Below are 14146 nucleotides of genomic sequence, written 5' to 3' on the forward strand. Positions count from 1 at the left end.
TGGTGCTGGATATTTGATCAACACTGGAGTGAGGAAAGTTTTTAACAAACTGCTTCCAGGGATCAAATTTGATATAACTAGTCATAAGGACGACACTACTGAGTACAATGAGTTTGATGACTTTCTTTTCAATCCTTCATCGACAAGGAAGCAAACCACGGAAAACTGCTGAGTGTAAAACCTCAACTTCTGCGCTAACAAAAGCGACTTTGGAAGACCGTACCCAAAAGAGATCTGTCCTTGGGGACGATTTGGCCAATCTCAGAGAGGAAACTTCCCCGGCTGGGCAAGTTGGTGATGAAAAAGAGACCGCTGAGTCTAAAAGCTCAACTTCAATCATAATTATTAGTAGTAATAATAACAATAATACTATATTACGTTAATCAATATAATAAATAATAATTATTTATTATATTGAAAATTATTACTATTGATAAAAATAGTAATAGCAATATAATAACAAAGTTATAATTTAACATTATTATTGCTGTTGTTTTTTAATGATAATAGCATTAATATGAATAATAATATATTAGTATTTTAATCAATATACAACTATATAATAATTAATATGATACTTAGTAATATAATAATTATTATATTGCTAAGTATTATACTAAAATGATTATTATAATTAATCATAATTATTGTGAATGACAATAATAATAAAAAAGTATCAATATAATAAATAATATTAGTATTACTTATATTGATAATTATTATTGTTACTATTTCTAATGATAGTAGAAATAATATAATATAAAGTCATAATTTAGTATTATTATTGCTATTGTTTTTATAATAATAATAATAATAGTGCTATTATTAAAAACAATAGCAATAATAATAGTATTACATTATAATAACAGTTGTAATTTAATAACTATTAAATTAATATAATTTATTAGATTAAATTAGAATTAGAAACTCTGACTCCAGCATACAGAGAGAGCCAGCACAGGGGCAGATAATTAATTAATTACCATGGCAACGGGGCCCAGCCAGAGGAGTCGGTCAGTAGTCTCACTAACAGGCGCAGAGAGAAGTCTCCCAATGCATTGTGGGAAGAATACATATTTCCTGTGATTATTCTTATTTTGCTTACATAAAATTATTTATCAGAATTTTTCAGTGTGAATTAAAATCCTTAGTATGAAGGTTGAAAAACTTCTAGAAATAAACAATCACCCCCTCTCTTTATTTATTTATTTTTTAATTTTATTTCTGACCGTGAGTGAGAACCACATGTGCGAAGCTTATAATCGTCAGTGGGATTGTGCATGACATTCAACCGTCTCTATAGCAGTGAGCCTGTTTAGTCACAGTGTTACGGATGAGCTCCTGAGGCCAAGTCCAGCTGTGTGAGCTGTTGCTGGAATTCTGGGTCTGAAGTGATGGTCCCCTTCTTGTAGCCCCTGTTTAAATTTATTTTTGTGTTTTTAATTGGGGTGAAAAGACACATTTTGGCCCCTGAGGACTTTCAGCTAAAGGTTTTGACACCACTGGTTTAAAAGCATTTTCTGACACTGGGTCTTCAGTGAACCGTAGTGAGAACCTAGTCAAAGTCTGACCTAAACCTTAATTTCCTATGTGCCTGAATTAAAACAATTCTGCAAAGAAGAATATTTCCTCCCTCTCTGCCTGAACTTTTACATGTTTGCTGTTTTTCAGCTTGGTGGAGTTAGTCTTTCAGTCTTACACTTTTCTTTCTGAACCTGTTGTACGAGGGTCATGGACAATTATATCGAAAGTCATGGAGAGTCATGGAAAAGTCATGGAATGCTCTGTTCTCCCAGGATTTTGCCAACACCATCCCGGGCCACGGCGGCATCATGGACCGCTTCGACTGTCAGTACCTGATGGCGACTTTCACTCACGTCTACATCGCCAGCTTCGTCAGGTGGGCAGCAAGGATAACGTCTTTTCCAGCGTTATTGCTACGTTTGTTGGGCTCTCTCTACACTGTGTTACTTTGACTGGGCCGTTTGTGTTGCAGAGGTCCGAACCCCAGCAAAGTGCTGCAGCAGCTGCTGACGCTGCAGCCGGAGCAGCAGCTCAGCATCTTCCACATCCTGCACTCCCAGCTGAAGGAGAGAGGCCTGCTGCCGCTGCCGGCCATCCAGGCCGAGTGAAACCCGCTCAGGAAGTGTGTGAGGCGGTTCCCTTAGCTAGTACGAACACACACACACACACACACACACACACACACACACCTTTGGACTGTACTGTGTGTTACTCCTAGATCCATCATCAACCTTCTAGATTTGAGGCGACTCTGGAGGGGGAAGAAAAAAAATGTACCAAACCAAACCCAGGAGTTGCTGCCGCCAGTTTGCTTTTGACCGCCTTCGCTCGCTTTTCCAGCGCCGGCGAAGGAGGACGAGGAGGAGTTTGGATTGTCTGAGAACGGTGAACTTTGCACTGACTTTTCTGATGTGAACTCTTAAGAGAAGCTTCCACCAGCAGAACGGACTGGTTCACGGACTCCGCTCTGCACATCCACACATGTAGCATGCATGCAGCGGCGGCGCATGCAGCTGCGGCGCATGCAGCTGCGGCGCATGCAGCTGCGGCGCATGCAGCAGCGGCGGCGCATGCAGCGGCGGCGCATGCAGCGGCGGCGCATGCAGCGGTGCATGCAGCGGTGCATGCAGCGGCGGCGCTGCCTCCATCTCCTTCCACTGGTAGCTTTTAGGTTTCTAACCAAACGTTGGTGGAAACGGATCGACTGCAGGCGCAGATCGTAGATCATCATCTGCACACCTGACACTTGAAAAAATATATTGTACAGAAATATACGTAAATATTTAGCTGAACAAATACCTAATATATATATTTACTTAGAGATTTGCTGTGGGAAAAGAAACAAAAAACATTTTAAGCTGTGAGAAATGATATGCAACTAAAGAGATAATTTCCTTTTAGCATGAACAAAGTTTATCTTTAACAGGCAGCCATGTAGGTTTAAGCTGAGGTTATTTAGAGACGGTGATGTTTATAAAGCTTTACTTCAAGAAAAGGATGGAAAAGATTAGGAGTCACAGTGGGATTAGGAGATCAGCGCTGCAAGCTTTAATCTAAACCCGAGTAGCTTATCTGAACATAAACAAAATAGATTAACTGTTTTAAAATAACGTTTTAAAATCTTCCTAGCAACACCTGTAAAGCTCACACAGCGTTAAGGTTTACATTTTCTCCCAAATTCACTGATGAATTACTTTTTATTTTATGGTAAAATATTGTTTTAAGCATTTAAACTGTAACACTGCATTATAAAACTGTTAGTGAACAATAAGGAGGCTGAACTGATGCTGTAATTACTGTGACTTGTGGATTAAAATCTTTATTTACAAACCACCGTTACATACAGACAAAAAAAATAACAGCACTGCATTTAATAAAAATTAAATATTTATAAATCAATCTACTAATCTGAATAATTGCCATTTTTTTTATTTATTTTTTATTCAGTTTCTGCTGGGCATTTAAATTTATTTATTAGTTGCATTGAAAATTATAGGAGAGTAAATATGTAACAGGTTTACTTGGTTAAAATAAATACTATTTGTATATATTTAAAAAATAAAACGGGTACTTGAAGTGATTTGATGTAAAACTTAATCATTATATGTTAAATTCATATAAAATTATTTATTCTATTGTTTAAAGATTCCTATGCTGAAGTGCAACATGAAATAATTGTTGCTCATCAGGTAAAAACAAATAGAAAAGGGGATTTTCTGGGGGAAAAAATAATAAAAATAAAGCAAAACCCTTACATGTATGAACTGTTACTTGATACTTAAAACATTTTATCTTATGCTAGTAAAAATGTGGTAGAACAAAAAAATAAATTTTCTTACCTTTTTAGTATAAATATTTTATTTGACAAATTGAAATAATTAGGTTTGATTAAATTATCTATTTGTTTTCCCAGTTTAACGAATTGATTTTAAGGAAACGTGTAAATGAGAAATATGTGCAGTTTAAGACCTGACCAGCAGGTGGCAGCACTCAGCTCAGTTCTCAGAAATTCAACGTTTTTTTTCTTCAGTTAATTAATTTGGAAACTGGAAGCTGATGGCGGTTGTCCCTGCTCTAATTATTTTTCTCAAAAATAAAATTTTTGCCTTTTGTTTTGCCGTTGGAACATTTTTAATGGGAATTGGAGATATTTCTCCCTGTTGGATTAGAAAGTTTATAGAGAGTTCAGCATGTGTTGTGGTTTCTGAGCAGTACTTCCATCTGTTGCCACTGAATGATATGTAGAAGGTTTAATAACTGAATCATTTCAACCCTGGAGAAAAGGCAAAAATAACAGATTTCTAAACTAAATAATTAGCTAATAAACAAGCAAAAATTACTTTATTTTCCCCCATATTAGAAGAAAATCACAGGATAGCTTTAATTTTCACTTGATCTTTTACTGAAAAATGTATTCAAGTTCAGATTTCTAAAGTTGAGAAATTTCATATTCATTGAGTTTAAGTTTTGGTTTCACTCTAAAATCTAAATTAAATAAAATATATAATAAATCTGAATCATATCTTATGGTTTTACCTTCCACCTATACAACAGAATACATAAAACCAGCAACTTTATTATTTTGTCTATTTTGCTGTCTTATACTTTTTTCAAAATGTGAATTTTGTTTTTATTTTTTGCAGATGAAATTAAATTAGAGGAAATATTGGCGCCACATTTTAGGTTTACTTTTTTTCACCAAAACATGCTTTTGTGTGAGCTTTACAGGAATTTATCTTCTGATCCAACTTTAAACATGAAATGTTCCTTTAATGAAAGCTTAGCGCTTCCTTTGTTTTAAGCTGTGGTTGCACTGTAAGGTGGAGGCGGGTTATGCTGGGGGACAGTTAAATCAGATTGATTTGAGCAGGGAGGGTTACATCAAATCAATGTTTATAAGAGTAAATTATGAATGTAAGATGGTGTGAAGCATCGGTACGGTTTGTTTTCTCTGTACAGTAAACGCATCAACATGAATCTGTAAAAACTAGAAGGTTTTATTAGAAATGCTGTTTCCATGCTTACCATTCGGGTCGAGTCAAACGATGCGTTACCGCGCTCTCGCATCCAAGCCAGATCTCTCTGGGGAGAAATGTTTACCAAAGCTTGATCAACGCTCATTCCTTCCGGGGACCTCCGGGGGGCGCCAGCGAGTCGGATCCCTCTCTGTAACAACACCCCAAAGCAGAGAGCTAATTCACGTCAGTTTTTCTTCTTGAAGGTTCTAATTTATTAGTTTAAGCGGTTCTGAGTGTTTTCCTCTGAGATTATCGGGACCAGCTGTAAATGTTCTCTAACTGCTGCTGTTTTCAGACACTGAAGCAACATCTGCAACACTATTATTTACATTTTTACACATTTTTAAGCTCATTTTTACAGAATCTGCAGAGAGCCTCTGGGATACTTAAAGGGAAAGGTCAGGATTTTATTTTATTTTTTATTTTTTGCAAAGGTTTGGTAAAAATATATTGCTTTTTTTGTTTTTATAGTAAAAATCTGATTTAATCTAAAGATTTCTAACCAATCTTAGCTCTGAATGTAACAGTGGATTCCCTATTTATTTGCAAAATACAAAATATTAACCCTATTTTGCAGGTGGAAATGTGCAGAAAACATTACAGTCCTTCACTTTGAGCAGCTTAACGTTTTAAGTAACTTTTTAGCAAGATATAAGAGCCTGTTTTCAGTCAATGATTCCATCTTACTAAAAAGTTTCTTACAAGTTGGTTTTAGTAAGATATTTGCACTAGAAACTAAGCCAAAATTACTTGGCAAGATTTTGAGTTTTTGCAGTTTATGTGAAAATTCAGAGGCCAAATTGTCTAAAAAACAAACAAAAAAACCCCATAAATCGACAGTGACAGATTCTAACAGCCACAAGACAAACTCAAGTCTAAAAAATGATTTAATTCCAGCGGCTCTCTCAAGGTTTCATTTTTATTTTATTTTTTAACTTAATTTATGGATCTAACGGTCATGCAGACATAAATGTACAGACCAGAAAGCACAAAGCTGTTGCGACCCAAACGTTCAGGTTCTGCACTTTATACTGCTGGTTTAGTTTGTGTGTTTTGGTCGATCGGTTGCAGAAATGACAGCATTTAGCCTTTCGGATCAAATCTTTATCTTGTGCTGAAGGAACAGAGCAAAACAAAGGTGTAACGTGAACACTGATGTTTTAGAGATGATATGAAGACTGTAATGAAATGAATAAATTTTTTCTTTAAAACAAACATCTATTTTATTGTGACCTTACAGATGACAAATCACAAAAAATAAAGCTTGACAGTTCATTTTTATTAATCTGCATGATGTGCCACAAACATTTGTATTTAGGAAGTCAACATTTTGAAACCAAACATTTAACGGCTTTTCAGTCCTTCAGTGAAAAAAAGAAAAGGTCTCTTCTCAACATGATCTGAATGGAAAACAGTGCAGGTTGCAAACAAATTAACACAAAATAATACAAAGAAAAAAAGATGAACACGATTTTATAGGTTTTAATTAAAGTGCACGTTGGTTTTAAATCCACCTAGAGTTGGTATTAAAACGGTTTTTATGACAATGTCGGTGTTTAAGCATTATTTATTTAAAATAACAGTGACCCCTACTGGACAAACATACAGGATCCCTTTTTAAGTTGTTTTATCAAATCCACAACCATCGATTTGAAAAATAAACGGAAGAAAATAAAAAAAACAAACTACAGGAAAAAGGAGGGAACCATTTCCAGTTCCAGTGTTGATGCAACACAGTAAAAACCCTTCGTATGTCTCACGGTTTTTGTCTCTGAAACATTTGATGTTTAGTTTTTGATTAAATATTAATTTGAACTGATTTATAAGTTGTTAAATTTGTACGAAATCAATATAAAACAGTGCAGTGACGAGTTTTATGGCTCTACTTTGTCAGTACGGGTTTTAAAGTGCGCTAAGCTTCCAGTTTGGTTCTGTGGAGAGCTTATGAGCAGTTAGCATCTTCCTTAAATCTTGACAACTTCATTTAAACCAAAACAATAGATTTGCCGTAGAGGTGTCCAAGGTGTGGTGCGGGGGCCTTATGCGGCCCTCTGAAGGATTTTGTGCGGCCCCTGACCTCATTGCAAGCACAGGAGGTTGATACAGATGGACACTTTTTCATCTTATAGAGAAACGTGGTTTAGAGATAAATATCTTAAAGAAAAAAGGTACAAAAAAACACATCGTCCATTTATCATGTTTCTGCAATCAAACGCAAAAAAAAAACTGCGTAACTGTCTTAACGCAACTGTGCAAAAATGTTTTTACGTTTTCTGTCTACAATGATTTAAATTTAATTACTGAGTGGATCAACTTGAAAAAAAGGCACAAAACATACATTTTGTGGCCTAAAACTCCTTCCAACTTAATGATTTTGGCCCTCAGAAGTTAATAGCTCCCAAGAATTGGGGCAAAAAAATCAAAACCAAATGCCTCATGACTCAGAACATTTCTGAACCAGATATTTCCAAAGTTTCTCTTTGGTTCATCCTCTTTCGCCACTACAGACTCTGATGCCCCCGATGCTGTTGACGAAACCCCGACTGACCTTCCAACTTCCTAAAGACATTCCTCCATTTGCTTCAGGCCTGGACAAAATCTCCAATCTGAAAAATGTCAGATCTGCAGCCGCAATGACCAAATTCAGTGCGTTGCTCTGGAGCAGAACAAAGAAAAAACATTATTTTTTCTTTGTAACCAGCTTCACTGAGCCTACGCAAAAACAAAATGGATCAGTAAGGAAACAGCCTTTGCTAAACAAAATAATACAAAAAAAGGCTGTCATGACTCAGTTTCTGCAGTTCTGATTAAAGGAGACCCAAATTATACTGAATACAATACAATTCTGCCAAATACAAAGGAAAGGTAGGTTTCTATCTCATAATCTCACCACTAATCATCTGAACTAAACCTTTAAGAAAAGAATTTGGCTGAGAAAACAGATTCCCAATCTAACCTTCAGATCCTGATTGAGATAAAACAAAAATATGAACATGCTAAGAGAATCACATTTGGATGCCTGGATGGTGACAACACTAAAACCAGAGATGGGTTGTAACTGGTTACATTTACCCGGCTACCTTTACTGGAGTACTTTTACTATGCTGTACTTTTTATTGTTACTCAAGTATTTCTTGGACGGTTATTTTTCTACTTTTACTTAAGTACAAATATGCTGTACTACTCTTGGTTGTGTACAATTTTTGGGGACACTACCCACCTCTGGTTAAAACGGCCGCTAATCACACAGGTGGTAACTGAAAAGACGAATGAATGAACGAACGAATCTTGGCTAACTGCATTAGTATCAGAGCTTCCTTTACATCTTGGATCCAGATTTCACATTCAGCGTTTAATCCCATCTGTGCTCCAGAGATGAACAAACAACTAATAGAAAAGGAGGACGGTTCTGTCCACTTTGCTCTGGATATAAACCCACCAGGGGTTTCTTTCAGTGGCCAAACCTTTTAGCAGCAATACTCCACAGAGCCAGTCAGGAAACTTCTAGGTAACTACAGCATTAAACGGGACTCGCGTTTCGTCCGCTTCATCGTCCACAATGGTCGTCAGATCGGACCGGTTGGGACAGAAAAGGAAGCGAAGCAGCGCCACCCCAATGCGCACCAAGAGCCTCAGCACAAGAAAGGCGAAAGGCACCGTGATCTCCATCAGATGGAAGATGGAGGTGCTGAATTTACTCAAGATGCAGGACAGGAAAAACGTCCCCAAAGCGACGCAGGGGTACAGAGCTAGCTTAGCTAGCATGAACACGTGCTCCCGTCCGCCATACCAGACGTAAGGGTGCAAGGTTTCCTGCTCGTTGTAGAGCGCCACCACCCAGATGGAGAGCTGGAATATCCCGGCGAAGAAAACGATCACGCAGCTGATCTGAATGGCTTCGAGTTCATTCTGCGAGTTGCGTGGGAACTCGTGCGTTAGCTGGTAGGCTAACGGCAAACCGCCAACAAACGCCAGAGAGAAGGTGTTCAGCAGGCCCATGAAGCGTGTCGCCTTGGTGACGTGGAGGAAGAGGGAATGGTGGACGAACCAGAGGAGGCCGACAGTGGCGAAGGAGCCGAAGTAGGCGAGGTACTCCGGGCCGTAGGCCTGCAGGGCGGCGACCAGGCTGCCGCCAAACTGCTTCTGCACCACCGTCGGGTCCGGAACGTTGTCCTCACTGAAACCATGGAGCCCAGTACACGTTACTTTGTTTTACTACTAAACAGAACGCCATTAAAGTCACAAATTATTTTGTAAAGATGAAGTGACTTTTTTTTTTAACATATTTGTTAAAACTGTCACTGATAATCTGTGAAATAAAAAGTCGATCTCCTCCACTGTCTTAAGAACTGAACCAAAAATAACCAATCAGAGCCAGGAGGCGGGTCTTAGTGCTGTCAATCAACCTCATGAACACAGATTAGCACGTTGCTAAATGTGCTAATGGAGGAGAAACAGCTTACCGTTACAGAAAAACTGCTTATTCGATGTCAACGGTGGCTATGCTAACTAGCCTTAGCATTCATAACAAGCTCTGCTAGGTCCAGGGTTTCCTTAAAAACCTTTTAATCTACTTTGAATATTTAATTGTGCTAGTGTACTAATTGGAAAGCATTAAATGGAAACAAGACATTTGTAATGAATTTTCTCTATATAAATAAACTGAATTGCATTGGATACATGGGGTGATTGACAGCATTAAGACCCGCCTCCTCACTACAAAAACACAAAATCTTAAAGTAATTTTCTAGTGCAAATATCTAACTACCCTTACAATGAGACATTAGTAAGATATTTGGACTAGAAACTAGACCAAAAATTACTTTCTAGATTTTGAGTTGTTGCAGTGAATGTGACAGTTCAGGGCCCAGACTCTGAAAAGCCAGGATTTTTATTATTTATATTTTTTTACAGATTATTTGTCCCTTACTAAGCATTTCACCATTTCAATAAATATGTAGAACATACTGTTTGGCTTCAGAGCATACCATATGTCTAAGATGAGAAGCGTTGCTACGATGGCGTAAACGCCGTCGCTGAAAGCCTCGACTCGCTCCTTGCTGAGCGGCTCGTTGGGAAGGTATGTGTAAAACAACATGGAGTCCGGCGTCTCCTCCACCTGACCTGAAGCAGAAGAGACTCATGAGAGGAAGGAAGCGACATCAGAGCGGCAGTGGGTCCGGGTTCCTACCGATGGCTTTGCTGCGGCACCACTTCAGGCTCTGGGAGATGTAAGGCAGGAAGATGACGATGGCTAGGAGAACATAAGACTGGAAGACATGGCATAAATTAGAACGACCTCAATAACTTATGGAAAGGTGGTGAAACATGGGAGGCTACGGAAACCCATTCCTGCCACAAATTAAAAAAAAAAAAAGCCACACAGGAAGTCATAATTAAGAGTTTAAAAGTCAGAATTTTGAGAAACAAAGTCATAACTTTAACTTTCAAACTCATAATTACGACATTAAAAGTCAGGATTATCAGACAGAAAGTCCTGATTTTGGCTTTCAGAGTCATCTCTAATGAAGCAAACTTCCTTAGAGAAACATTATTTTGTATTTCATAATTATGATGTTGAAAGGCAATATTCTAACTTTAAAACTCAAAATTATGACTTTCACTCTGAAAATTATTTTTAACCCTAACATTTTGACTTCTTCTCGAAATTGACTTTAAAACTCGTAATTGACTTTTACTCTTGATATTATGACTATAGAACTCAAAATAGACTTAAAAAGTCAAACTTATGACTTTAATTCTAACATCACAACTTTAAATCTTAAAATTATGACTTATTCTTCAAATTATAAAAGTATGACATTAAAACTCAAAATTCTGAATTTTATTCTTGTAAATGTGGAAGCTGCCGTCTGTAACTTTGTTAGAAAGGTTAAAGAAAACCGCCGATCGGATCCAGTCAAGAATGTTTAAAAATATTTTTTTCTACCAGATTTAATGGGAATCAGATTAAGAACCGTCAGATCAGATGAATGTCTGATTATTATCTGATTAACACAGCAGCGTTTTACATCTACACTTATCCAGGGCAAGTCTGCAAATGTCTCTAAAAACAGCAAAACTTATTAACTAACCACCATCTTTTTTCACTTGCATGTGAAAACAGTTTAAGTGGGACAGATTTGGTGCTGACCAGCTGGAAGAAGATGAAGGAGAAGATGCTGGCGAAGAAGCACATGATGGGAACCCTCATGATGACCTTGAGGATGTGATGTTTATAGTAGGTCAGGTTCTCTGAGATCTGGATCTGTTCGTTCAGCAGGAAGGGCCGGCTGAAGGCGTACAGCACAATCACCGACTGGAAAACGCAGGAATCGGGTCAGCGTGTCGGGGGTTAGTGAACACACGGTGCAAACGGCCCGGTGCCAAAACTCACGCTGCGCCCTACCCTGCGCGCTACCCTGCGCCCTACCCTGCGCCCTACCCTGCGCCCTACCCTGCGCCCTACCCTGCGCCCTACGCTGCGCCCTACCCTGCGCCCTACCCAGAGCCCTACCCTGCGCCCTACCCAGAGCCCTACCCTGCGCCCTACGCTGCGCCCTACGCTGTGCCCTACCCTGCGCCCTACGCCCCTCTGAAGTGTGGACTCAGTCAAAGTGAACATAAAGGTTTGCGTCGTCAGGTTACAATCGTGCAAAAATTTCAGGACTTCGACATCCAAAATGGCGCGATTGGTCACAGTTTCAGGATTTATGCTGCTAAAACTACAACTGCAACAAAATAAATCAATTTTATATATACAGGTAAGATATTTTTCCTTTCAAAGTCAATGGTGGAGATATTTGGATGTTCAAATATGTTGAAAACGAACAAAATTCAACGTATCCACACGTCCAGTAGAATGAAACCAAAACTATTTTAATACTTTACATTTGAAAACTAATTTTTTTGTGTGAACATTGCCATATTTCCAAGATTAAGGTTGTGAGAATTGGGACCGGGCCGATATCTGACGTAAAGGACGAGGAAACACTTCCTGACCTGAATCACCCCGATCACCATCACACAACCACAGAAGAGTAAAATCCCGAGGACGTTCTCAGGGAAGGTCGCCATTAAAGAAAACTGCAAAGCAGAAGGAAAATGAATCTATTTATTCAAATGTAAACGCATTCAGAACCAGTCTGGTACTCACAGTGTACGGCAGGAAGGTTATCAGCATCATGCAGGCCTGAATTAGAACAGAAAGCAGAACAAAAAAAGGGAAATGTGAAACTTAGAGAGGGTCTGGTAGAAAAACAAAAAATAAAGACGTCAACAAACCTGAGGCTGTACTCACAAGGTTAAGCAGAGCGAGGCAATCGTCAATGTGAACAATGACCTGGAATAACCTGCCAAAATCAAAGACCAAATAAGGAAACCTGGAAAAAAGTCTGAGTGATAAAAAGAAATCTGAACAGAGAAAGTAAGTGCCTGATATGGGCGGCCCAGGCAACCGTCACGATCAGGAAGGTCATCAGGTAAACGGCGATCTTCGTCGTTAGCAGCAGCTGAACGCTCTCCCTCAACTCCTGCACAAACCAATCAATCAATATTTTTTATAGAGAACTTTTCAGACAGAAACCTGTAACAAACATGATTTAAATGTATAATAAAGATCAATCAAGATAATAATAAGGTTTACCTCGTTATCTTCCACTTTGGTGTGGGCAACCGGCAATATCTGTAAATAAGAGTCAGGATTAGAAGATATGTCCGTCAGATTTAATATGTAATAATAATTAAAGTAACTATAATAATTGGTAATGGTTTTTGCCAAGAGGACGATGCTTCAGTTTCTCCAATAACATTTTCACTAAACGAAGGACCTTTCTGCATAATTTGCCTATTTTAGGGGTACCAACTCCAGTCCTGGAGGGAATTTTGTGTTTTAAAATGACAAAAATAAAGTCACAATATTAAGAGAATAACTATTAAGGCACTAAAGTAGTAATTTTATGAGAAAGCAGTCTTCCTACTGTGCTAAAATGAGGAATATTTAAAATCTAGTGAAGTTATATTTTGGTATCAGTTTTACAATTAAGTAAATATTTAATCATTGGACACATCAGCATCAAATTATTATCAGCAGCAGAACTGAAACAATTGTTCAAACTGTTTCTGTTTGTAATCAAGAACCACAGCGACTTTCCCAGCTGGTCACATCAGATCTTGATGACAAACCTTAAAACAATTTTTTTCTGGTAACTTTAGCAAATTATTTCATCATATGCTGAACTAAAAAAAAAAAAAATAAATTTAACATTATTTTCTGTCCTTGCTGAATTAAATACTGACTGAATAATAATGGTTTCTGACCGTTTCTCTTTCCTGTTATGGTATGGTCCCGCCATCTTTGTTTCTGTATCAACAGCTCCATCCAGCGCCCTCTGCTGGATGGAGGTCAAACGACAACACTAAAAGAAAGTCAAATTTTTTGTCACCTATGCTTGTTTTTTTGTTTTGAAGAGACCCTCAGAGAAATTGGGCATCTCTGATTGAGAGCGACTCAGAGAAATCAATTATTTACATTACAAAATGTAGATTATTGATTAGAAGTTAAAAGACATTCTGATTATTTTAAAATCTATAATAAATTACCTCTTTTTAAATTAAACAACAAATGGGGCTTAATTTAGTCTAATTAATCCAATGATGTTCAAACTTTTTGCCATATGGTTAAAATCATTAAGTTGGATGCACTTTTGGGCCATAAAAAGTATTTTAAAACAAACTATATATATATTTCTTTTATTGTGTTTGAGTAAAAGTAGGTTGATGCTTGTGGTTGCAGATACTCCAAAGCTAAGATGACTGCAAAAACGTCGTTAATAAATGGGAATGTATTAATATTCTTTTTTTAATAATATGTTATCTCTTAAAAATGTTAATCGACAGAATGAAAAATTGTCCATCTGCATCAACCCCCTATGCTTGCCTTTAGGTCAGGGGCCGCACACAATCTTTCAGAGGGTCGCAAATGGCCCTCGGGCCGCACTTTTGGACACTGTGAATTAAGGTGAATCTGCTGCGGGATTTCTCACCATGACTGTGGCAATGATGGAGTTGAGGGCATCGCTATAGGCCAGCAGCCTGTGGGAGGA

At 37.9% G+C, this 14146-nt stretch overlaps 2 protein-coding genes across 3 annotated transcripts in view; one reads left to right on the plus strand and one right to left on the minus strand.

The window, feature by feature from the left end:
* cds1 (CDP-diacylglycerol synthase (phosphatidate cytidylyltransferase) 1) overlaps nucleotides 1-3371 on the plus strand; it is a 27609-nt gene extending 24238 nt beyond the window's left edge. The window contains exons 12-14 of one of the 2 annotated variants that reach the window (XM_016669153.1): nucleotides 1797-1900; nucleotides 1997-2171; nucleotides 2243-3371. In XM_016669153.1, coding sequence (XP_016524639.1) covers nucleotides 1797-1900; nucleotides 1997-2132 — 240 coding nt within the window. In that variant the 3' untranslated portion in view covers nucleotides 2133-2171; nucleotides 2243-3371. Of the gene's footprint in view, nucleotides 1-1796; nucleotides 1901-1996 lie in introns of both variants that reach the window. The other variant, XM_007547376.2, reaches the window with a different exon arrangement.
* Nucleotides 3372-6304: 2933 nt separating this feature from the next.
* Nucleotides 6305-14140, minus strand: tmem175 (transmembrane protein 175). Its single transcript, XM_007547506.2, has 10 exons — nucleotides 14087-14140; nucleotides 12688-12726; nucleotides 12477-12574; nucleotides 12343-12394; nucleotides 12199-12234; nucleotides 12045-12128; nucleotides 11197-11361; nucleotides 10234-10312; nucleotides 10031-10166; nucleotides 6305-9219 (listed from the first exon to the last, which is right to left on the minus strand). Exons 1-10 carry the CDS (start codon nucleotides 14087-14089, stop codon nucleotides 8547-8549), a joined length of 1365 nt encoding a protein of 454 aa, XP_007547568.2. The 5' UTR covers nucleotides 14090-14140; the 3' UTR covers nucleotides 6305-8546.
* Between the last annotated feature and the right edge of the window lie 6 nt (nucleotides 14141-14146).

Source organism: Poecilia formosa, unplaced genomic scaffold (assembly GCF_000485575.1).
Source record: "Poecilia formosa unplaced genomic scaffold, Poecilia_formosa-5.1.2 Scaffold20, whole genome shotgun sequence".
In the NCBI taxonomy this organism is placed as follows: Eukaryota; Metazoa; Chordata; class Actinopteri; order Cyprinodontiformes; family Poeciliidae; genus Poecilia; species Poecilia formosa.